This window comes from Sinohyriopsis cumingii, chromosome 7, assembly GCF_028554795.1.
Source record: "Sinohyriopsis cumingii isolate HCF-2022 chromosome 7, ASM2855479v2, whole genome shotgun sequence".
NCBI classification, from domain to species: Eukaryota; Metazoa; Mollusca; class Bivalvia; order Unionida; family Unionidae; genus Sinohyriopsis; species Sinohyriopsis cumingii.
Window position 1 is genome coordinate 58,680,568 of NC_142967.1, and position 21,218 is coordinate 58,701,785.

At 35.0% G+C, this 21,218-nt stretch overlaps 1 protein-coding gene across 2 annotated transcripts in view; it reads left to right on the plus strand.

The window, feature by feature from the left end:
* The first annotated feature begins 1,015 nt into the window (after positions 1–1,015).
* LOC149795334 (NACHT domain- and WD repeat-containing protein 1-like) overlaps positions 1,016–21,218 on the plus strand; it is an 85,479-nt gene continuing 65,276 nt past the window's right edge. For both annotated transcript variants that reach the window (XM_089965105.1, XM_089965106.1), the window contains exons 1-4: positions 1,016–1,448; positions 18,523–18,602; positions 19,340–19,534; positions 19,861–20,063. In XM_089965105.1, coding sequence (XP_089821231.1) covers positions 1,384–1,448; positions 18,523–18,602; positions 19,340–19,534; positions 19,861–20,063 — 543 coding nt within the window. In that variant the 5' untranslated portion in view covers positions 1,016–1,383. The remainder of the gene's footprint in view (positions 1,449–18,522; positions 18,603–19,339; positions 19,535–19,860; positions 20,064–21,218) is intronic.

A 21,218-nucleotide genomic window follows, 5' to 3' on the forward strand; every position in this document is an offset into this window, starting at 1 on the left:
AAGTAAAAAAATAAAACCATAACCATTTCTGGGCCTTTTAACAGTCTTTCCAATCTTTCACGTTCACAGAGAATATACTATACGGGACGGGTACAATAATGACTCGTCGTGCACATATACTGTACCTAGATGTTGACACTATAAGGTGCTAAATTATACGTGGTCACCCAAAGTCACTCTCTCTCTCTCTCTCTGTCTATATATATATATATATATATATATATATATATATATATATATATATATATATATATATATATATATATATATAATTTAGCATATGTTCGTGTACTGCAGCATACAATCACTCGTGATATCTCCAATTTTAAATTTATTTTGAAGATGCCATTCATTGTAGAAACAAGTGAACGACAATACATATATACGCGCTCACACGCAGGCACGCAAGGACGAGTATAACTACGATTTATTCAAAGATTGAAGGTTCAGGGAAATTAGGGTATTCCAGCCGTTATTTCAGCCATTCTTCATGGTAGGGTTTAATGGAAGTTTCATGCGACGGAACTTATGGGGTTCTAAATAGGGTGGCATTGTCCGTGCTTTTACTGTTTTTATAGTAATTGACACTCTCCTAGCAACAAACGCTGCAAGGACACGTATAAAGACAAATTTTATTTAGAGTCGGTTTGCATTTACTTTAACATCTATCCATCCATCCACCCATCCACCCACCCAACCACCCACCCATCCATCCAGTCATATACACCTACCTACCTGCCTACCTGCTTGCCTACATACATACATACATACGTACATACATACATACATACATACGGTAACTTGTCATTACAAATTTTGCTTGTATACTTAAAATACATGAAGATTCAACGCAGATAAATCAATTTTCAGAAATCGCACATGCTGTAAAATTACATACAGCGTCAAGATCTAGATATGTGTTGAGGCAAAGCGTGATGAGACATGTCTATTCCGTATATAAAAGAAAATCGTCCTTAACAACACCATGCTTATACCACTGGATATTCAGGTTTACTGCTATGTAGCTCAATGACGGACCAAAGGTTTTCTTTTGTTCCCTGTACAAAGGGATACAACAATCTGAGCTATTTGAAGTAACATAATATGCCTGTTTTTATGAGCAAGTTAAGAAATACTTCTAACGGTTGTTATAGCATGTGGTTGATAAATGCATGCTCAGAAGTGCACAATCCACTTACAGACATATCATCGACGTCCATAGTGGTTGTAAAACAAAACTTATTATATACGGACATATTTACACGCCAATATTTGAGTATTTTGATACAAGTGTATTGCACTATGAACTGGTGGGATCATCTTTACCTGTATCATAAATATATGTGATTGAATTTTAAGATCGTCAGACTTAAGGTTCTAAACATGGGATCGGGCTCTAGCAAGAAGACAACGGCGCAGAAAGGGGAGAATGTGAAGAAAGAATCAAGGTAGGTTTTATCGATCAGTCTATTAATCAGTAAAAAGTTTAAGTAATCATAGCAATTATTATTATTATTATTATTATTATTTACTGTTACCTTTACATAGTAGGTAACACCAGCTAACTGGAAATATGTTACTTTTATATGAACAATAAAATAAGAATTCATTCACATATACATATATACATGCATACATACATACATACATACATACATGCATGCATGCATGCAGGCCCGCAGGCAGGCAGGCAGACAGACAGACAGGCATGCATGCATGTAGGCAGGCAGGCAGGCATACATACATACATACATACATACATACTAGTATTGCAGTATTTGTATAGTTGTTATCGGTGCAATATTCTGTGTATAAAAAGCGATCAATACAAGAAGAAAATATTTAGTCGTAATTCGCATGATCATTGTTAACTATTCATTGATCATAATAATGAGCACAAAAGTAGCGTTCATGTACTTTTCATTAGAATATTTATCTTTCCTCACTTTCTCGCATATACTACACAACGATTTCTTACTAATACAATTACAAATATTAAACCCGCTACACAATTAAAATACAGACAAGAAAGAACACTAGTAACAAAAACAAAACTACATTGGACTAACAATAGACATAACAGATTCATGACAAATGCAAATTACACTGGTCAACAGTGAAATCATTACTGACTTGAAAAGGCCCTAATCTGTAGTATTTTGGTGTGCCGAACACGAATATAACCGTGAAAAATTTGTATTGGCTCTCGTTTTGAAGATATTCATATACCTCATTTTCTATGTTTCACTGTGTAAATTTCTCCAGTAGGACTGCAGCAACATCCGGAATAATGATGTAACATTGCATAATACCATCATGCTCACATCATCCACAGCTGATTGCATCATTTTCTGATGCAATGCAATACTAATGCCATGCGGCTGCTGAAGTAAGTTGACGTCCGCAGTGTACTATACATGTGTAGGCCTATTATACTAATGCCAGGCGGCTGCTGAAGCTGACGTAAGCAGTGTACTATATAAAGCCCAATCAGATAGGTTCAGCATTTAAAATATTTTAGACGTTGTGCGAGACAGTTCAAGCTACTGTTACATAAAACTTATTATTTTATCCATTTACGTACAATAAAGAACAGTAATGCCTCGAAAGTGTGTTAATACCGCGGACAATTTATGCTATATTTGTGGGGAAGTGACATTTGCCAACCAGAAGAAAAGTATCAATTCTCAAGTGAAGAAAGCATATCATCTTTACTTCGGATGCAAGGTTGGTGACCAAGACAAGCCTTGGGCTCCGCATATATGCTGTACTACATGTACAACACAGCTTTCACAGTGGTTGAATTGCAAAAGGTCATCAATGCCGTTTGCAGTCCCAATGGTGTGGAGAGAGCCAAGCAACCACCTAAATGACTGTTACTTCTGCTTGGTTCCTCCTCTTTCCGGCGGAATAACGAAGCGAAAGAAGTCGAGAATAGTCTACCCAAACATTCCGTCTGCACTGAGACCAGTTCCACATGGTGAGGGACTTCCTATTCCAGAACCTCCAGCAGAATATTCTCTTGATTCATCTGACGAAGACAAAGGTGAGTCGACCTGTTCTTCTCCTGGTCCATCAGCATGCAGTGATCCAGATTTTCACTGTGGTGCATCATCAACCCCACACAGAATAACACAGGAAGAACTAAATGACCTGATTCGTGATTTGGACTTATCAAAGAACAAGGCAGAATTGCTAGGATCAAGACTCCAACAATGGAATCTTCTAGAAGAAGATGTCACAATTACTGCATATCGAAAGCGCCACCAGCAATTGGAGCCTTTCTTCAGAAAGGAAAGTAATCTGATATTCTGTTCCGATATTGAGGGCCTCATGAATGCTTTAAAAATCACTCATGACCCACAAGAATGGAGACTATTTGTGGACTCTTCGAAACTGAGTCTCAAGGCTGTGCTTTTGCACAATGGAAACATTCTTCCATCTATTCCAGTAGCGTATGCTGTCCACATGAAAGAGACATACGATAACTTAAGGCAGCTACTGAATTCCATTGAGTATAACAAGTACAGCTGGTACCTCTGTGGTGATTTGAAGGTAGTTGCCCTTTTAATGGGACTGCAGCAAGGATATACAAAATACATGTGTTTCTTATGCGAGTGGGATAGCCGAGCAAGGGAAATGCACTACATGAGGAAGGAATGGACTCACAGGCAGAATGTAGCCATTGGAGAGAAGAATATCCAACACCCAGCTCTGGTTGAGGCTCAGAAAATCTTGCTACCACCCCTTCACATCAAACTAGGTTTGATGAAGAACTTCGTGAAAGCCATTGACCGGACTTTGCCAGCATTCCGATACCTGCATGAAAAATTCCCTCGACTCAGCGAAGCAAAGATTAAAGAGGGAGTTTTTGTGGGTCCTCAGATTCGAGAGCTTTTCAAAGATGACCGGTTCAACAACTTGCTGGAAGGTGACGCGAAACAAGCATGGAATGCTTTTCGCCTAGTTTCTACAAACTTCCTCGGAAATGTTAGGGCAGAAAACTATAAGGAACTAGTAGAAGACATGTTGATGAAGTATAAGAAACTTGGCTGCAATATGTCTCTAAAGATTCACTTCCTTCATTCCCATTTGGATTTCTTTCCTAGCAACTGTGGTATTGTTAGTGATGAACACGGCGAACGTTTTCATCAAGATATCGCAACAATGGAACAAAGATACCAGGGAAAATGGTCCACTACAATGCTGGCTGACTACTGCTGGACACTCCTCAGAGATGCTCCCGAACAGCTGTACAAGAGACAGGCGAAGAAATCTAAGATGTAGTCAATGACTTGATTTTTTATAGGTAGGCTATTACAGTTGACCTTTTACTATTGGAATGCATTTCGTTATGTAAACATTAATTTCTTGCAGATTACAAAAAAACTAGAGCCAATTTTGCAATTTGGCTGTCATATTCGTGTTCAGCACATAAAAATTGATAAGAATTGACTAATTTTATTTCAGTAACATGACTTTTGTAAAAATTTGTTGTCCAGTGTTATATAATGGTGGTGGTATAAGTGGATAGAAAAGGGAATAGAAGAATCATATTCTGATCAATAATTTCGACATGCATGTTAAAACTGGACGAAACTGTAATAGACATAAATGTTTTCTATATGGAAACTAAACGATTTCATTATCAGTTCCTTCAGTTTGGTTAACTTTGCCTGGATGCTAATATTTGTGTAACTCATATTATCTTCAAACAGCTTTTATATTCCATGCAGTGTCAATTTTATGGTCACAACGCAGGCTAATAAAATCAATAATAGTAATTCCTTGGAGATCGGCGCTGGTATTTGATCAAATCGACATATTATTCTTTTCAAAAAGTTCGTAGATATACCGAAGCCTATTCACCATGTTGAATTATAAATGCAACTTAATTGTTTCCTAGTTTTAATATGTTTAAAGGTAATTAAATTCTTTTGAAAGGATATTTGCACTGACAAAAGAACTGATCATATTGTGAATCTTTTTCGCAAGTTTTAAACATTTTTATATGCAAAGCTAAATACATTTCTGAATAAATCCAGGCCGGAACAAATGATTATTATTTTCTGTCATGGATAATTTGTTCATTGCAGTCTTCAATAGCAAATTATTTATCCTGGGGGTGGGGGTGGAATTTGTATTGTCATTCATGCCACATCGCTGTTTCGGCAGTTTTTAGTAAAGACGAATTGTTCTTTATATCTGTCACCTGCAATTAAATGTGCGATTAGAAGTTAATTTTGGACGTAAAAAACTGATAGATACCTTCTATTTGCTGTTACACAGATCAATCAACGAGTTTCATATATATAGGTATGAGCCAAACGATTAGATGGGAGGAAAGGTTGAGTCTCTAATCGATCGGTTCGATTTAATGGCATCATTCTAGGTTGTGTATAATAGACAGATTTCGAAAGTTTTGTAAACATGGCAAATTTAGTATTTTAAATATCTGTATTTTTTTCTGAAATAAAAAATTAAATCGTCTTTCTCAGTTTTTCTACTCACTAAAAGGTTTTACATTCACATTTGTCTTAAATTCGATCTAAACTTGGTCAATCTCCGCCGAGATTGCGTAGCACGAAAATGCGTAAAACACTATTTACATATTTCTTAACCTATTTCGATTAAATAGTAACAGTTTTCAATTTTGTTTTAAAAATTAGTATTGCCTTTTGAACCAAAGAAGAGTTTTTTTCAAGAGCAATGCATATATAATTGTCTTTAATTTCGATATCGAGCACATGTACAGAACAGCTCATTATTTTCACATTATATCATGATTAGCCTTCACTACCACTTCACAAAATATCACGATGGTCGTTATATGCGCTCAGTGTTAAATATTGTCCAAAATTGCATTTTCTGACCTATATTGCGTCTATCACCCAACTAAATCCGAAACATTGTATCAAAATAGTAAACGAGGAATGTAGCAAAGCAACTGGTTTGTGGCAGTCCACGAAACATCTGCTTTAGTTCATTCAGAAACAAATTTAATCAACAAAACGTAAAGGGCCTACTACGTAAGTCTATATGATTTGTTTGCAAATCAAAAGTGCTGGAGTCTGTGTCCATTAGTTGTTTACAGTAGAAAGTAGTTCCTTTATGAGTGATATATGAATTGTGAGCGCGAGTTCAATATCGTGAAATACTGCACGATCCTGACAATTAAAAGTTAACGGAGAAAAAAATGAGCATATAATAATGCGTTTTCCAACGTTACACTACTATTTCGTCAGGTGACACATTGACGTCAGCATGAGCGTATGACGTCACATATGTACTAAATTAAAGACTATAACGTGGCGCTCACCAGTTATTATGTACATTTAAGAGAGTGACGCATGTAAGGCGAAGTTGTTTGAATCTGAATCATGCACAATAGAGAGAATGTTGGCATACCTCTGTGAAACTTTGATGTAATGTGGCTGACAGTTCTTTGAATATTGTACTTATGGAAATTGTACATGATCTAAGCAAACTGGTATCTAAAATGACTGCTCCCTTATGCTAAAATAATCAGCCTGAATTAATCTAAAGTAAACTATCTTTAGCCCAACTAGACAATACCAGCTTTTGAAAGTGCTATGGATGAATTACTACATAGATAAAATGTAAAAAAAAGTTATCGACTCATTTTTTTTACAATTCACCTCTGAAGTCCAGGAAGTGAAAATGACCAAGCGGAGCTGGCAGTTTTTGAAAGATACACATCTGACGCAAGGCCAAGCTATATAATCTATAACCCATATTAAACCCATCAATCATATACCAAAGTAAAGGGAATTAAAGGTTCTTTGAACAATACCTAAGATATAAAAGCCAGTGTAACCAGTGAGGAAAGCCGGGGAAATCCATGCATTAAACTGTATTTTTCGCGTTGTTTAAGGGTTGTTAGAATATAACCATAAGAGTGATTCATGGATTTAAATACATTTCATCAGTATCGTGGATTATAAAAAAAATATTTTTATTTTTGCATACTCAAGTTACCTATCATGTGTTGTTGCAAGCGGTATTGGCGAACAGTTTCAAATTTCTATTGCTCAAGTATTGTACAGGTCACAATACAGTCAAATCTGTCTTCAGTAGCCCCCATGGGTAATAGCACAAGTGGCTTTTGTAGACAGGTGACATCTGAAGGCAGGTACAGTGCTCAAACTTGGTTAAAGACAAAATTTATCAACTGTGAGCCGAATAGAATTAGCATTATTATTAGTAGTAGCATCGTTATTATTAGTATTATTATTAGCAGTATCGTTATTATTTCATGTTCATTATTATTAACACTAGTAGTGTGCTGCCAAAATACATCTAGCATGTGTTTAGTTTAGCTATTTAGTAACAATCAAGAAAACTACAGCTGTGAACATGAAGTCGTTTCTCACTCTCTATTACTCTACAACTGAGTACACGCTCTCTCTCTCTCTCTCTCTCTCTCAGACACACGTACACACACGCGCGCAAACACTTTTATCTGATTATCAGTAGAAACGGCTCCTAAATAAAACAATCAGTTGACAGCTTACCTGCAATTGTGGAACACATGACTGACTTTTTATTAGGTATGAAAACGCGTTTTCACACTTTAAACAATTGATAGATTAAGTTATTGCTCAAACTCGCCAAGGTAAAAGACGTCCGGGTTTCATTTGCGACATTTGATGATAGTGAATTAAAAGAATGTTCATGGGCTATTGTTAGTTGCACCTTAAACGTTAATCCGAGTTTCTCTGACTTGACTTAATCCATTTTTGATATTTGGACAGTGATGTTCGAGTATAGGGTAAGAGTCAATAGCCTATCAAAAAGTTGGAATATACCAATGCAGAGCCAGATTCTTCTGGCAGATAACACATGGCAACGCGGGAATCACGTAACAAAATTGGAAAGGGGTTTACTATTGATATCTCTTGATTATATGGATATATAGGTTGCGAGATTTCTGTAGTGATATGACTAACAACGGAAATGGCGAGTACCAGGTCAAATTTCATCAGCGCTGAAAGTTTCGTCTCGTCTGTAAGCGGACTAAAGCGATAACGCGTAGAGTACTCACAATTTCTCAGAAATTAAATCTTTTTCATATTGATGTAGTCCAGATACGACTCGATATAATATCGATTGTGCTTGCTACACTGTAGTCGGATTGCATTACATTCCTTTAATCCTCACCCAGAGGGACATGAACAACTAAACTGACAATGATTAATATGGGTATCTCTATCAACACACTCCTTTAAAAGGTTTCTATAGCTAATTTGTTTTTGTTTTCCCCTTCCATGAGCGTTACTAATATAATTTAAATCACTTACTTTTTTCAACTGCATCAGAACCATAGTACTTTGATTGAAGAGGATTTTGAGGTATGGTATGGACAAGAGAGCCAGAACGCTATCACCATGCTTAAAACACATTTCCTTTGTATTGCTGTCATACCTGAATTTTATTTTTGACTGAGTAGAGTGCAGATTAATTTTTTCAACTTCAGAAGCCTTTGACAACATATATTTGAAATTAGAAACATGGTCGAGAGGATTTATTTCTGAATCTTTATTGGAAAGAACTTTTTCTTTTAATATCTTCAATGCTCCACGAACAGTATGTCGAAAAAACTAGTTCAAAGGTACTAAATCATAAATGTTCTTGAACTGATTCCCTAACAGTAAATTAATACTGTCGTCCCAATCTTTACTGGTGTCAAACAATATGATCGAATCATGTTTTTCAAAGTTTGATGAAATCTTTCTAAAGCCCCTTGGCTTTCAGGAGAACATAAAGGAAACTTAAATTGCTGGATGTCTAAACCATACAGAACTTGCTAGAAAATTTCAGACGTAACCATTGACCCTAGATAACTCAGACTGGACGGATTTGGGGAAAATAAATGGTGTAAAAAAAAAAGAAGAAAAAAGAAAGAAAAAAGACAAAGAAAAAAGTAATTATCAAAGATTTTACTATGGTTTTAATTTTAATATTCTTCAAAGGAACTGCCTCTGAGTATATTGTGGACGCACATATTATGGTCAACAAGTATTGGTTTCCCGACTTCGTCTTTGGAGAAAAATTGACCTCATTAAAAGCCTCACATACAAATGTGTCAGCTAAATGAATAATTTTCTAATCAACACATTCATAATAGCTTTCTTTGGCATAGTTCTGACAACTTCACAAGCTGGGTATCAATCAGGGATTTGTTTCAATAGGATCAACTTTCTGATCCAAAAGTGGTCTATTAATACAAGTGGATTAACCGTAACCTTTTCTCCAGCTAGGTCATTGCCTAGTAATAAATGAATACCCTTGATGGCTAAAGATCATACTGTTCCGACTGTCACGGGCCCTGAGACTAAGTCTGTTGACAAAAGTCAAACTCTACTACCTGAATAAAAACATTCTTGAAAAAGGCAAATTACTTGATAAATAAAAGGCTCTTTGAAGTTCCTTTGTCCCTTCAAAGTTTAATAGGAATAGCATTGACATAATCACTAATAAGTGATATAGAACCTTTCGACATCAATGGTTCATAATTCTAAATAATAAAATCAGACTTGGGTTTATTTGACCGAACAGATGTATTGCTTTCAATCCATGGCCATGACCTTGGACCCTTAGTAATAAGAGCAGTTGGAATATGTTTTTCTTGATTGTATTGCTTTTATAACCTCTAGCAATCAGAAATAACGTGCCCATTATTCTTGCAATTTGTACACGTAGGAAGAGATAAAGATTTCTAATCAGTCTCATCAGAAGCTTGATTCTAAACTTCGTGCTTGTTTGAGATGTGAAAGTGCTTGTATGAGACTGAAATCGTTTTTGCCAATACACTGCTGAGTGGAAGGCTTACTTACGAAGGAAACTGTGTTAGTCATGGTATAAATCGTCATCTGTACAAGAAGCATTTTCTAAAGTTTCAATTTTTACTCAGTATGATAGGTATTCATGTCACAATTGGCGCAATCCTTGAACTCTTTAATTAATATGAGCTGTCTGAGGTTATCGTTGTCTTGACCAATTTACTTTGCTAAGCACCACCTATCCAATAATTGCTCTTTTCTCTTGCTAATTCGATATGGGTCTGTCTGTTTCTTTTCTATAGTTCCTTACACTTTGTCGATGTGCGTCAGGTAACATCTCATACATATTTAAGAAAGATTCCATAACCATATTATAAGCAGCACTTTGTTGTACTGACAGTTAAGTGTATACTTCTTCAGCTTGGCCAATAAGCACACCTTGTAACAATAGGGTTTAATGTCATCTTGGCCATTTAAGATTTTCAGCAATTTTTGTTTAAAAACGAGAAAACTATTTATCGAATTTTTTCTTTAAAAGAGGATACTAACTTAATAGTTATGGTAACATCAAAACCTGAATTTGTGTGTAAGGTGATGAGTACTTTCCACTTGCCAGCTCTAATTCTTTAATTTAAATTAAAATCCCCTTTCTTCTTTTCTATTTGCATCTGTATTTCCCACTCTTCTTTTTTGCTCTGTATCTTCTGTATTTTCACATCTCCTTTTTCTAATTGCATTAGGTATATTCTCTTTCTCTCTTACCTCTTTCTGCTACCGCATTTACCTCTCTTTCCTCATTCTGTACTTGCATTTGTTTCTCTTCTTTCTCTTTCTAAAGTTGAAGATTTCTTAACTCTGTTTCCGTCTTGTGTTTTAAATTCATTATCATAACGTTCATGCCAGAACCCAACAGAGGCTTGCCAATAAAATCCATCGCACTTTTATCCAAAAATTCTTTTCCACCAGATATTACTCCAAAATAGTTTTATTTTATGCCTTGTTAAAGAATCCTTAGCCTCAGAAAGATATATTCTCTGCAAGCTGAAGCAATTCATCCTTTTTGAAGGACTCTAACCTTTCCTGTATAAGATTACAAGCAAAGTTCTCCACTTTGGATACCATTGTAAAAGCTTGTTGATTTCACTATGTATTTCGCAAACATGTGAACTAGTACATGGGACTTAGAAAATTCCAAATTTTAGTGAAATTAAATTTCAAAGGCAAACAATTCTGAAACATAATAGAGAAATTCCTAAAGACAAGCCCCAAATTTTCTATTATCACTCTATGGTCTTAAACTAAGTAAGAGAAAATAGAAGAAGAAAAAAAAAAACAACAAGTTTTGCAAAATTCTAGAAATATTTTATTCCTCTAAAATACAAAGCGAAATTTTTTAAAGGCTTTACAGTAATGCAAATTAAATGACGTATGGCCCTAAAGATCTGTCATAAGTCCAAATGTATGAAATTCCAACTGATTGCCATTGGTATTCCAAAGATATTTGAATATTGAATATGTTGATGTGCCTGTAGTTTAGAATATGCTAATATTCCAGTGGTCTCGAATATGTTAATATTCCAGTGGCCTCGAATATGTTAATATTCCAGTGGCCTCGAATATGCTAATATTCCAGTGGCTTCGAATATGCTAATATTCCAGTAACCTCGAATAAGCCAATATTCCAGTGGCCTCGAATAAGCTAATATTTCAGTAGCATCGAATATGCTAATATTCCAGTGGCCTCGAATATGCTAATATTCCAGTGGCCTCGAATATGCTAATATTCCAGTGGCCTCGAATATGCTAATATTCCAGTAACCTGGAATATGCTAATATTCAAGTGGCCTCGAATATGCTAATATTCCAGTGGCCTCGATTATGATGATGTGATAATAGTCTTTCGATGTATCACAATAATATAAACTCAAACAGTTTTTGTCTAAATTCACTTGAATTCCAAATTAATGACCAAGACTAAAAATATTAATGATGACCACTTTGTGCTTCCAGTGAATACTATTTGAATCAATAATTCCACCCATATGGAATACTTAACACAACAACCAGACTGATTCAGCTTCATATGTTAAATGAGAATTAGTAATTTCTCAAGTAAACAAGATTATATTAACAAAACCTAAGACAAATATTAAAACCAGGATGAAGGTCAAAAGTTAATTTTAGAACGTTCCAAGTTGTCAATAAAATAAGATATATTACTAAATTTATAATAAAGTAAACTGGAAACGCCAAGTACGCTAGGTATTTCAATGGGGATCACCAGTGTCCTCGACAAGGATTGAATTAAACATATTTACATTAATAATGATCTGAATACTTAATTCAGAATCATTGGAAAATATTAGCCCTGTCTTATGTTGTATTTTTACAAAATCTATGATACTGCTCAGGTACAGCATGAATTTGATTTTGATCAAGTATTAAATACAATTATACACAACATGGAGAAAACAACATAATACAAATTAAATATGAATAACAAAATGTGGGTATCTGTGTGTATGTGTGTGTGAAAGTGCGTTTGTGACGTGTTAAGCGAGTTGATCGGTACAAACACCAACATACTGGAGACACATCTCGAAAAAGGTACTTTCCATTGTGTAATTGCGGCAACAATGGTTTTTAATGACTTTATTGTGATTAAAACCTTGATCCCCCTGTGGGTCTGTTGTTGTAGAATAGGCCCGATGCGTTCTCGTTGCATGTTGTAAGAGACGACTGAGTAGAGGCAACCTGTTGGCCGTGATTGTTACCCGTGTCGAGAAATGAAAGGTAGCTGAGCAACGGCTTTCCTATGCAATTCACTACTTTGGCCTCTATTTCTTCTAAACGGGTGCTCGATATGGACCAGTTTTCAACAGATTGGCTGGTCACGTCGGGCCCTAGGATGTCTTAATTACTTCTCTCACTTTTTCTCGGTATTTTTTCCTTGTATCTCTCTTGTTACCACCGTAACCCATACAGTCTATTTCTTTGTTTTCCTTCTTTCCTCCCCTCAGACGGCTTTCTAGAAGGCGGTGGCTTATCGAGTCAATCGGAAAGTATCGTTAAATACTGAGTATACGGCCTGTGTATCCTTGGCACTTAATAGGTGTCACCTTGTTGGGCTCTGTGATGGGTGGATGAGTACGGGTGATGAATAAACAAAAAACAAATCATGGAATTTTTTATAAAAAAAAAAACTTAGTTGAAGAGAACACAACCTTGATCTGATTCAGATGATAGTTCATGTAGCGTTGCATTTTTTCTTCACGCTACATGATCATTCTTGCCGCACTAATTCCATTTAGCGTCGAAAAGATTATACTCGGTCTAATCGGCATACCTAAAAGCAAACAAAGCTGAAAACAGGTTGTTTGCTTGTGGAATGTAAGCGAAGAGGACAAATGGGAAACATCCAAAACATTAAGACCTTCTTTGATATTTTCGTGACATCTTTCACTCACTTTTCACTAACAATGGTGTCAAAGCTCGATCTTCCTTACCGGGACCATTCTTCTCAACTGTAATAAAGAAAAGCCCAAAGGCAACCATGGATGCACAGACCCAAACAGATCTATCTTATATAGCAACACATTCTAATGCTCCAAACTACAAACTTCAGAAAAACACAATCTCCACAGAGACAACTTTCAAAAATCCGCCAATACCAAAATCATCAAAGAAAAGGAGATAAAATTCTAACTGGCAGCACATGGTGTCTGATAATCATATAAAGCTGTTTGGGGTCTTTGATGATAATATGCAGAGGAAATTGCTCCGTGTACTCAACGTGGTTCTAGATCTACGACAAAATCCTCCTGATAAGTAAGCGTTTTCCCTCGCCAAAGATCTAACCTAATGTCTAAACCATCTCTGCTTTTACTCGAATATGAAGAACACAGTTGCACAATGGGATTTACGGGGAGTTAAAGCTAACTACAATGATTTATTTCTTTGTTTATTATATACGTAAGTGTAAAATATTGAGGCTTATTGGCATAACAATTTTCATATTTTTTTCATTCCTATATTTTAACCTGCGAAAAATATATAAAATATATCCTTATATTTTACGTGTGAAAATATAAGATTTCCATTCATGCCATACGACGCTTGATTGCAAATAAACTGTTTCACACATTAATCTTTGATAGTGCACTTGGACCAGACATCGTTCGCGTCTCGCTGAAGTTATTTCCCCTTACTTAAAATTTTTAATACCCCCCCCAAAAAAAAAAAAAAAAAATGTTGCGATGCATTGCTGAATCGGGCTTGCGTTGTTTTCCGATAGGAACAAATAGTTTACAAAATCACAAAAATGTCATTTGCCACTCGTCAAAGTATAATGCAGGACATGGATGCAGAAGAAACCAGATCATAATTAGCACTTTTCTATAGTGATAGCAAAGTGTACATGTTGCGAGCTTTACCAATAATTGTACTTTGTAACAGAGAGTAATGCTCTCTTAGCCATTTCAAATTTTCAGCAAGTTTTTCAAAATGAGGAAAATATTTATTTACTTCTTTTTCCTTAAAAGAGGATACTAACCTAATATGTTTGGTGATATTAACACCTGGATTTGTATGTAAGAGGGTGTTTTCCACTTGCCAACTCTAATTATTTTAATCTAAATTAACTTCCTTTTCAGATTGCATTTGCATTATCTTTTCTCTCTCTCCCCTTTTTTTTACATCTGCAATTGCATTTGTCTCTCTCTTTCCTCTTTCTCTAATTGCATTTGTCTCTTCTTTCAGCAACTGCTTTTTCTCTCTGTCCACTTTCTCCAATTGCATTTCTTTTTCTTCTTTTGTACCTACATTTCTTTCTCTCTCTCTCTTAAGCTCAAGGTTTCTTAACTCGATTTCATTCTTGTATTTTGATTTGAATACCACAACTTGCCAATGAGAATCAGATGGAGACTTACTAATCCAATCCAAGGCACTTTTATTCCAAACATTTTTCGTACCAAATACTGAACTAAAATATTTTGTTATTTCTTGCTTCGTTAAAGAAGCATGCCTATCAGAAAGATCGTATTGCCTGGCAAGTTGGAGCAAATAATCCTTTATTAACGTCTCTAACCTTTCCTAGGTAGGATTTAAATCAATGTTCTCAATTTTAGATGACATTGTGAAAGCGTTTTCGTTTTATTGTTGATTTCTCAAGTATGGAAAATAATGCACAGAACTTAGAAAATTCCGAAACAAGGTGAATTTACATTTCAAAAACAAAGTTTCTTAAATTTATTTAGAGAAATTCTTATTCCGTACACAAGCCTCCAATTTCTATTACAACTCTATGGTCTTAAAATAAGTAATAGAAAAGAGCAAAAATAAAAGGTTTTGTAAAATTCAACAATTAATGTATTTCCCTATAATTCAAAGTAAAAATAAAAAAAAACTATATTGCGAATTAAATCCCAAATAATCCTAGAATTTCTAACAACAATCCTAATGAATTAAGTTCTGAATAAACTTTGTGGTATTACAGATAATTTCCAACGCTGGAGGTGTTGATGTGCCTGTTGTATCCAGCAATCGTTAATGTACTAATGTACTAATGGCCTGAATTTTAAATATATGCCATCAGTCTTTTGATGAGTCACAATAATGCAATTCCAGAAGTTAATGTCTCTGTCCAAAAATATATTTTTATAAAAGAAATGTATATACACTCAGAGAGAGAGAGAGAGAGAGAGACAGAGATGGCTAGAAAATAACCAACTTCCTCTATGATTCCATGGAAGAAAACAAAAGATCTAAAAACTTTACTCCTCTTATATTTATTTACAATACCAACAACATATAAGTTTGGTGAATCAATACTTTCGAACGGACTGTATTGACAGATAGTTGAGAGACAGAGCGTACGGACGGACAGAGGAAGCGATGCATTAAATCTCCTGACAATGAAGCTTGTTCTATATCATTTTATACATGAGTATGTATATCTGGTGATTATCCGATTTTGGTGAGAGTGGAATGAATAATCCCTCATTCCCGATTAGCCTCCTGAAATAAATAAATAGATAAATAAACAAGTTTCAAAGAACGTTTATATCGTTTTGCCAAATATAGATGGATTGAGATTGCTAGAATGATAAATAATACTTTTGAGCTATATCTGCCTGTCTCTCATGTGAGTATGTGTGTGTGTATGTGTGTGTGTGTGTGTGTGTGAGAGAGAGAGAGAGAGAGAGAGAGAGAGAGAGAGAGAGAGATAGAGAGGGAGAGAGAGTTAAGCAATATTTGTTGACGGAATAGGGGCTATGTGACTATATCTTTTATTTGTTTTATGCTGGACTCAGGACAGTTCTGTCTCTCCAGCGATTACTCTAACAGCGGGATCAGTTGTCTTAATAGGTCACTATAGTAATGCCCCATTAATGCAACAGATGGTGGTGGTTACAATATTTTAAATTGTATTACGACTCTATGGTCTTAACTTAAGTAATAGAAAAGAATAAAAACCAACAAGTTTTGTAGAATTCAACAAACAAATTATTTCCCTAGAATACAAAGTGAAAGTTTACAAAGAACTCACGATATTGCGAATTAAATCCGAAATAGTCCAAAAAGTTATATCACCAGTCTTAATTAATATAGGGGGCGCTCTACAAATATTATGAACTGAGAAAGTGGTGGGTGTAAGGTGAAGTTGTTTACATTTGCAACATGCACAATAGAGAAAATGTTGGCATACCACTATGTTACTTTCATGTACTGTGGCTGAAATTTCATTGGATATTGTACTTGAAGAGATTGTAAATGATCTGACCACACAGCTCACTAAACTGTCTGCTCCTTGTTCTAAAAAAATCAGCCTGAATTAGTCTTAAAGTACACTATCCTTAGCAGCTATTAAAGTAGGGAAGACTAGACAAAAACAGCTTCTGAAAGTGCAATGAATGAATTACCAAATATATAAAAGGTAAAAAAAAAGTTATCGGCTGTTTTTTTAAATACAATTTACCTCTGAAGTCCAGCAAGTGAAAATGATCAAGCGGAACTAGCAGTTTTTTAAAAGGTGCACACTTGAAGTAAGGCAAAGCTGTATACTCCATAACCCATGTTACACCCATCAATCACATACCAAAATAAAGGTAATTAAAGGTTTTTTGAATAATACTTAAGATATACAAGGTCCTTTATAAATAGCCAGTGTAACCAGTGAGGACACCCGGGGAAATTCTTTTTCTTTAAAATTCTAACCTATACGAAATACGAAACTGGTGAGCGCCACCAAAGTTCTAATTAAATTTCAGTGGTGTTCCAAATGAGATCCAATGCAGTCTTTTGATGAATCACAGCAATATAATCCAAGATATCATTGTCTGAAATCACTATAATTTCCAGTTAATGTCTCTGTTCAGGAATATTATTTAAGAGCACTTTGTATTTCCAGTGAATAAATAATTTGAATAAATGATTTCACCCAAATCAAATACTGAACACAACAATACAAATGATTCTGCTTCAAGATCTTACAGCATGTATGAGTAATTTCTAGATAAACAAGATGATAAAACCCTCTACTTGACCTCATTCTATGGTCTTAAAATAAGCAACAAGAGATAAAACATAGCTTTGTAAAATTGAAAATATTATTTATTTCCCTAAAACGCTAAATGCAAAACGAAAAAGTAAAAATAACTTACAGTATGGTGAATGAAATGCTAAAGCCCTAAATGTTCTATCAATTTTGAAAGTATCGAGTAATCCGAATGAGTATTAATAATAATAATAATAATAATAATAATATCAATAATAATAATAATAATAATAATAATAATAGTGTTTATTTGTAATATAGGTCACTGGCCCATGATACATATCCATGCATTATGCGGTACAAAAAATGTTATAATGCGTAATAAAAAACATCGTATTTATAAGAAGTGAGATACATGAAAGTAATAATTATTGCATTTGTCGAACTGGGTGAGATACACGTATATACTACACAGTAATCAAACAAACGGATTTAAGGGTAACCCTAAAACCTGTAAGGAGCATGATTTGTGATATTGATCTAAAGTCTTATGTAATAGGAGTCCTAGATAAAACAATTTATCTAACGTTTAAGACCTTTATAGTAAGCAATGCTAAATTAGTCATCAGAATTTTACTTGTATCATTATGTATACTGGACCAAAATATTTCTAAAGTTGGATTTTCATATACAAAGGTGGGTAAGAATTTATTCGTATTTCTCCATATAGCGGACAATCAGTAATAAAATGGAATTCATTTTCGATGTTACCATTACAAATTTGACACAATCTTTCGTCATAGTAAATAATTTCATATCTTCCCGTATTACCTCTGATTGGCAAGTTCCCCACTCTAAGGATAGTGATTATATAACAAAGATCGTTATCTCGCAACAATTCTAGATATCTTTGACAAGTAAATTCTACTCCCAATGACCTATGGAAGCGTAGTCTTTTCATGGACTTAATCTCATCTTGCAGCTTTTGCCGAAAAAATCTTCACATCTCTGGCTGAACAATCTTAGAAATGCAATTTCATCATTTACGCTCTATGTACACCAAACATTGTCAAATCCAATTATCAATAGAAGCTTTTTAATATGGTTAGGCCAGCAATGACAATTTTCCCCCATCCTCACTGTAAATCGTAACCTTGTTTAAGATAATAATAATAATAATAATAATAATAATATTATTATTATTATTATTATTATTATTATTAGAGATGCTGGTCAGAGTAAAATAGCAACTGACCCTGGGTTCCAAACGCACAAGGCCGGATTACTGACTCCCCAGATGAGAGGTGAGTGCAATCATTATTTTGTAGTTTTCCCCGATTCACGAAAAATGTATACATTTGTGTTTGAAAACTGCCCTGTTCAAGAGCTTCTGCTGTCCCTTCCTCTTTTGTTTGATTATATGCATGGAATAATAATAATTCTGTATTCCCCGTACTAGGAATGGCATTACAATGACGAAAATGTTGGAATTTTTTGTTTGGTTATATGCATGGAATAATAATAATTTTGTACTCATCGTACTAGGAATGACATTACAATTACTAAAATGTTGGAAGTTTGTGTGTAGACTGCGATGACTCTTTTTCTTCAAAAGAACAAAGACATACTTTTTCCAGTTAACGTGTGGTATTAATTGACCTAACTTAACTACGTGTGATTTTTTAATTATATTTTAAGAATGCCGATACAATACCAGCATTTGTATTTTGTCGTACTCGAGGAAGATCTCATTGTAGTCCGAACGTACAATGTTAATAAAATGTGTAAATTTTAATTCATTCAGGAAATAATTCCATATGCAGAAAGTTCCACCGCAGACCAGGCTGGTTCACCAACGTTTAATGTCTGTGGACAAAGTTCTTTACCCTAGTAGTTATAGCGCTATCTATAGCCTTTAATCTGTTCATATTCCGTTAATCAGAAATCAATCAAGTAGCATATGAATGAATGAATTAGTAAATGAATAAACGAAATTTATCAGTCATATTTGCAACCAATTCCTTATTTTATGCTTCACCAGGAATGCATTCGAAAGACGCGAATGAAATGAAGGCGATGTGGAGGAAAGTTGATGAGAAGAAAATGATTTTACAACAAGGAAAGGAACAGAAGCCAACAGAGTCGGTACCTGACAAGGCTCTCTGTGGCAATTTCAACATTGAATGTCCATCGTCTACTAAGATCGTCAGAATTTTTACCAGCAGCACTTTTACAGGTTTTTTGTTGCTTTTACCATGTGCATTTTAATATAGTCAGAACTTCACAAATATTTTATTAATCTGAAGTTAATGTTTAGCAAGTTTATACTTTTGACGTCCGTTCATCCATGTCAGTCCATTCATCCATTTATGAATGAATATCTACCTAGTTCCCTAGTTACCAGTTTTCAGAAGGATATACATTAATTTACATACATGTGTTTTCATACATATGTACATACAAATATATGTACATACATCCATGTATGCATAGAAATATTAAGACATGCACGATAATACTACATACATTATTTCTGTGTGAACGTTTTCTTGCCAACTGTAGATACGGAGAATGAGCGGAACCATCTGATGCAGCATGCGTATCCGGAGCTGAAATCGTTCTGTCAAAAGCAAGGATATGAGTTCCAGGTGGTGGATATGAGATGGGGCATCCGTGACGAAGCAACGGACGATCACATGGTCACGGAAATATGTCTGAAGGAGCTTAGACTTTGCCAGAAACTCTCCACGGGACCAAACTTTGTTGTAAATACATCATGTTAATTAGTTTTGTTCGGTCTCTCTGCGTGTTTGTCTATATCCCTTTATGTTTCGCTCTGTTTCTCTTATTTTGGCTGTTTGTCATCCCGCTTATCTATATGTTTGTGTGGCAGTGTGATTTTGTATGTTAGGTTCGGTCATCGTGTTTTTTTTGTCCATTTGGCACCGTCTGACTATTTCATAAAATTCGTCATTCCGCCTGTTTGTCTTCCAGTCCTTGTTTTCTGTCCAACAGCCAGTTTATCTGTCTGTCCATCCGTTTGTTCCCTCTCCTTTCTGTCTCTCTGTCTCTTTCCACTAAAAGAGCATGATGTATATCGCAGAGGTGGCTATCTCAGAAGTTACGAAAGTGGTACGATGGCCATAGAGAGGTAAAGATTTAATGATATTATAAGTATTTAACAAATAAAGGATGCATATTTTTTTCAACAGCAAAAAAAAATAATCTTGGTATATGTGCCAGAAAACTCTATCCTTGCAGGCACTGAAGGCTGTGCATATATTGAAAAAAAGTCTTTCAAAATTTGGCAGATTTCCCGTAACTGGATTGCTGAGTCGAAGATAGCTCCCATACTTAATTATGGAACTGAGGTTTGGGGGAGGGGTGTTATGATGCCAATGATACTGAAAAAAAACATTTGTCATTTTGTAAGTATATCCTTGGTACATCTAAGTCTACTCCAAATGCATTTGTGTATAAGGAATTAGGAAGAATTAGTATGCAGTGTATAAGATATAAACCTATTTCGAAATATTGGCTAATAATTCTAAAAATGGCAGAAGACAGACATCTTAAACAATGCTACGATTTACAGTTAAGATTGGTGGTGGGGGTGATTGCTGGGTTAATAATGTAGAAAAACTTTCTATTGACATTGGGATTTGGCAATGTTTGGTGTACTCAGGGCGTAAATGATGAAAATATATTTCTTAGATTGTTCAGCCAGAGATGTGAAGATATTTTAGGCAAAAGCTGCATGATGAGATTAAGTCGATGGAAAGACTGCGTCCCTGTTGGTCAAAGGGAGCAGAATTTACTTGTCAAAAGATCTAGAATTGTTGCGAGATAACGATCTTTGTTATATAATCACTATGCTTAGAGTGGGGAACGTGCCAATCAGAGGTAACACTGGAAGATAT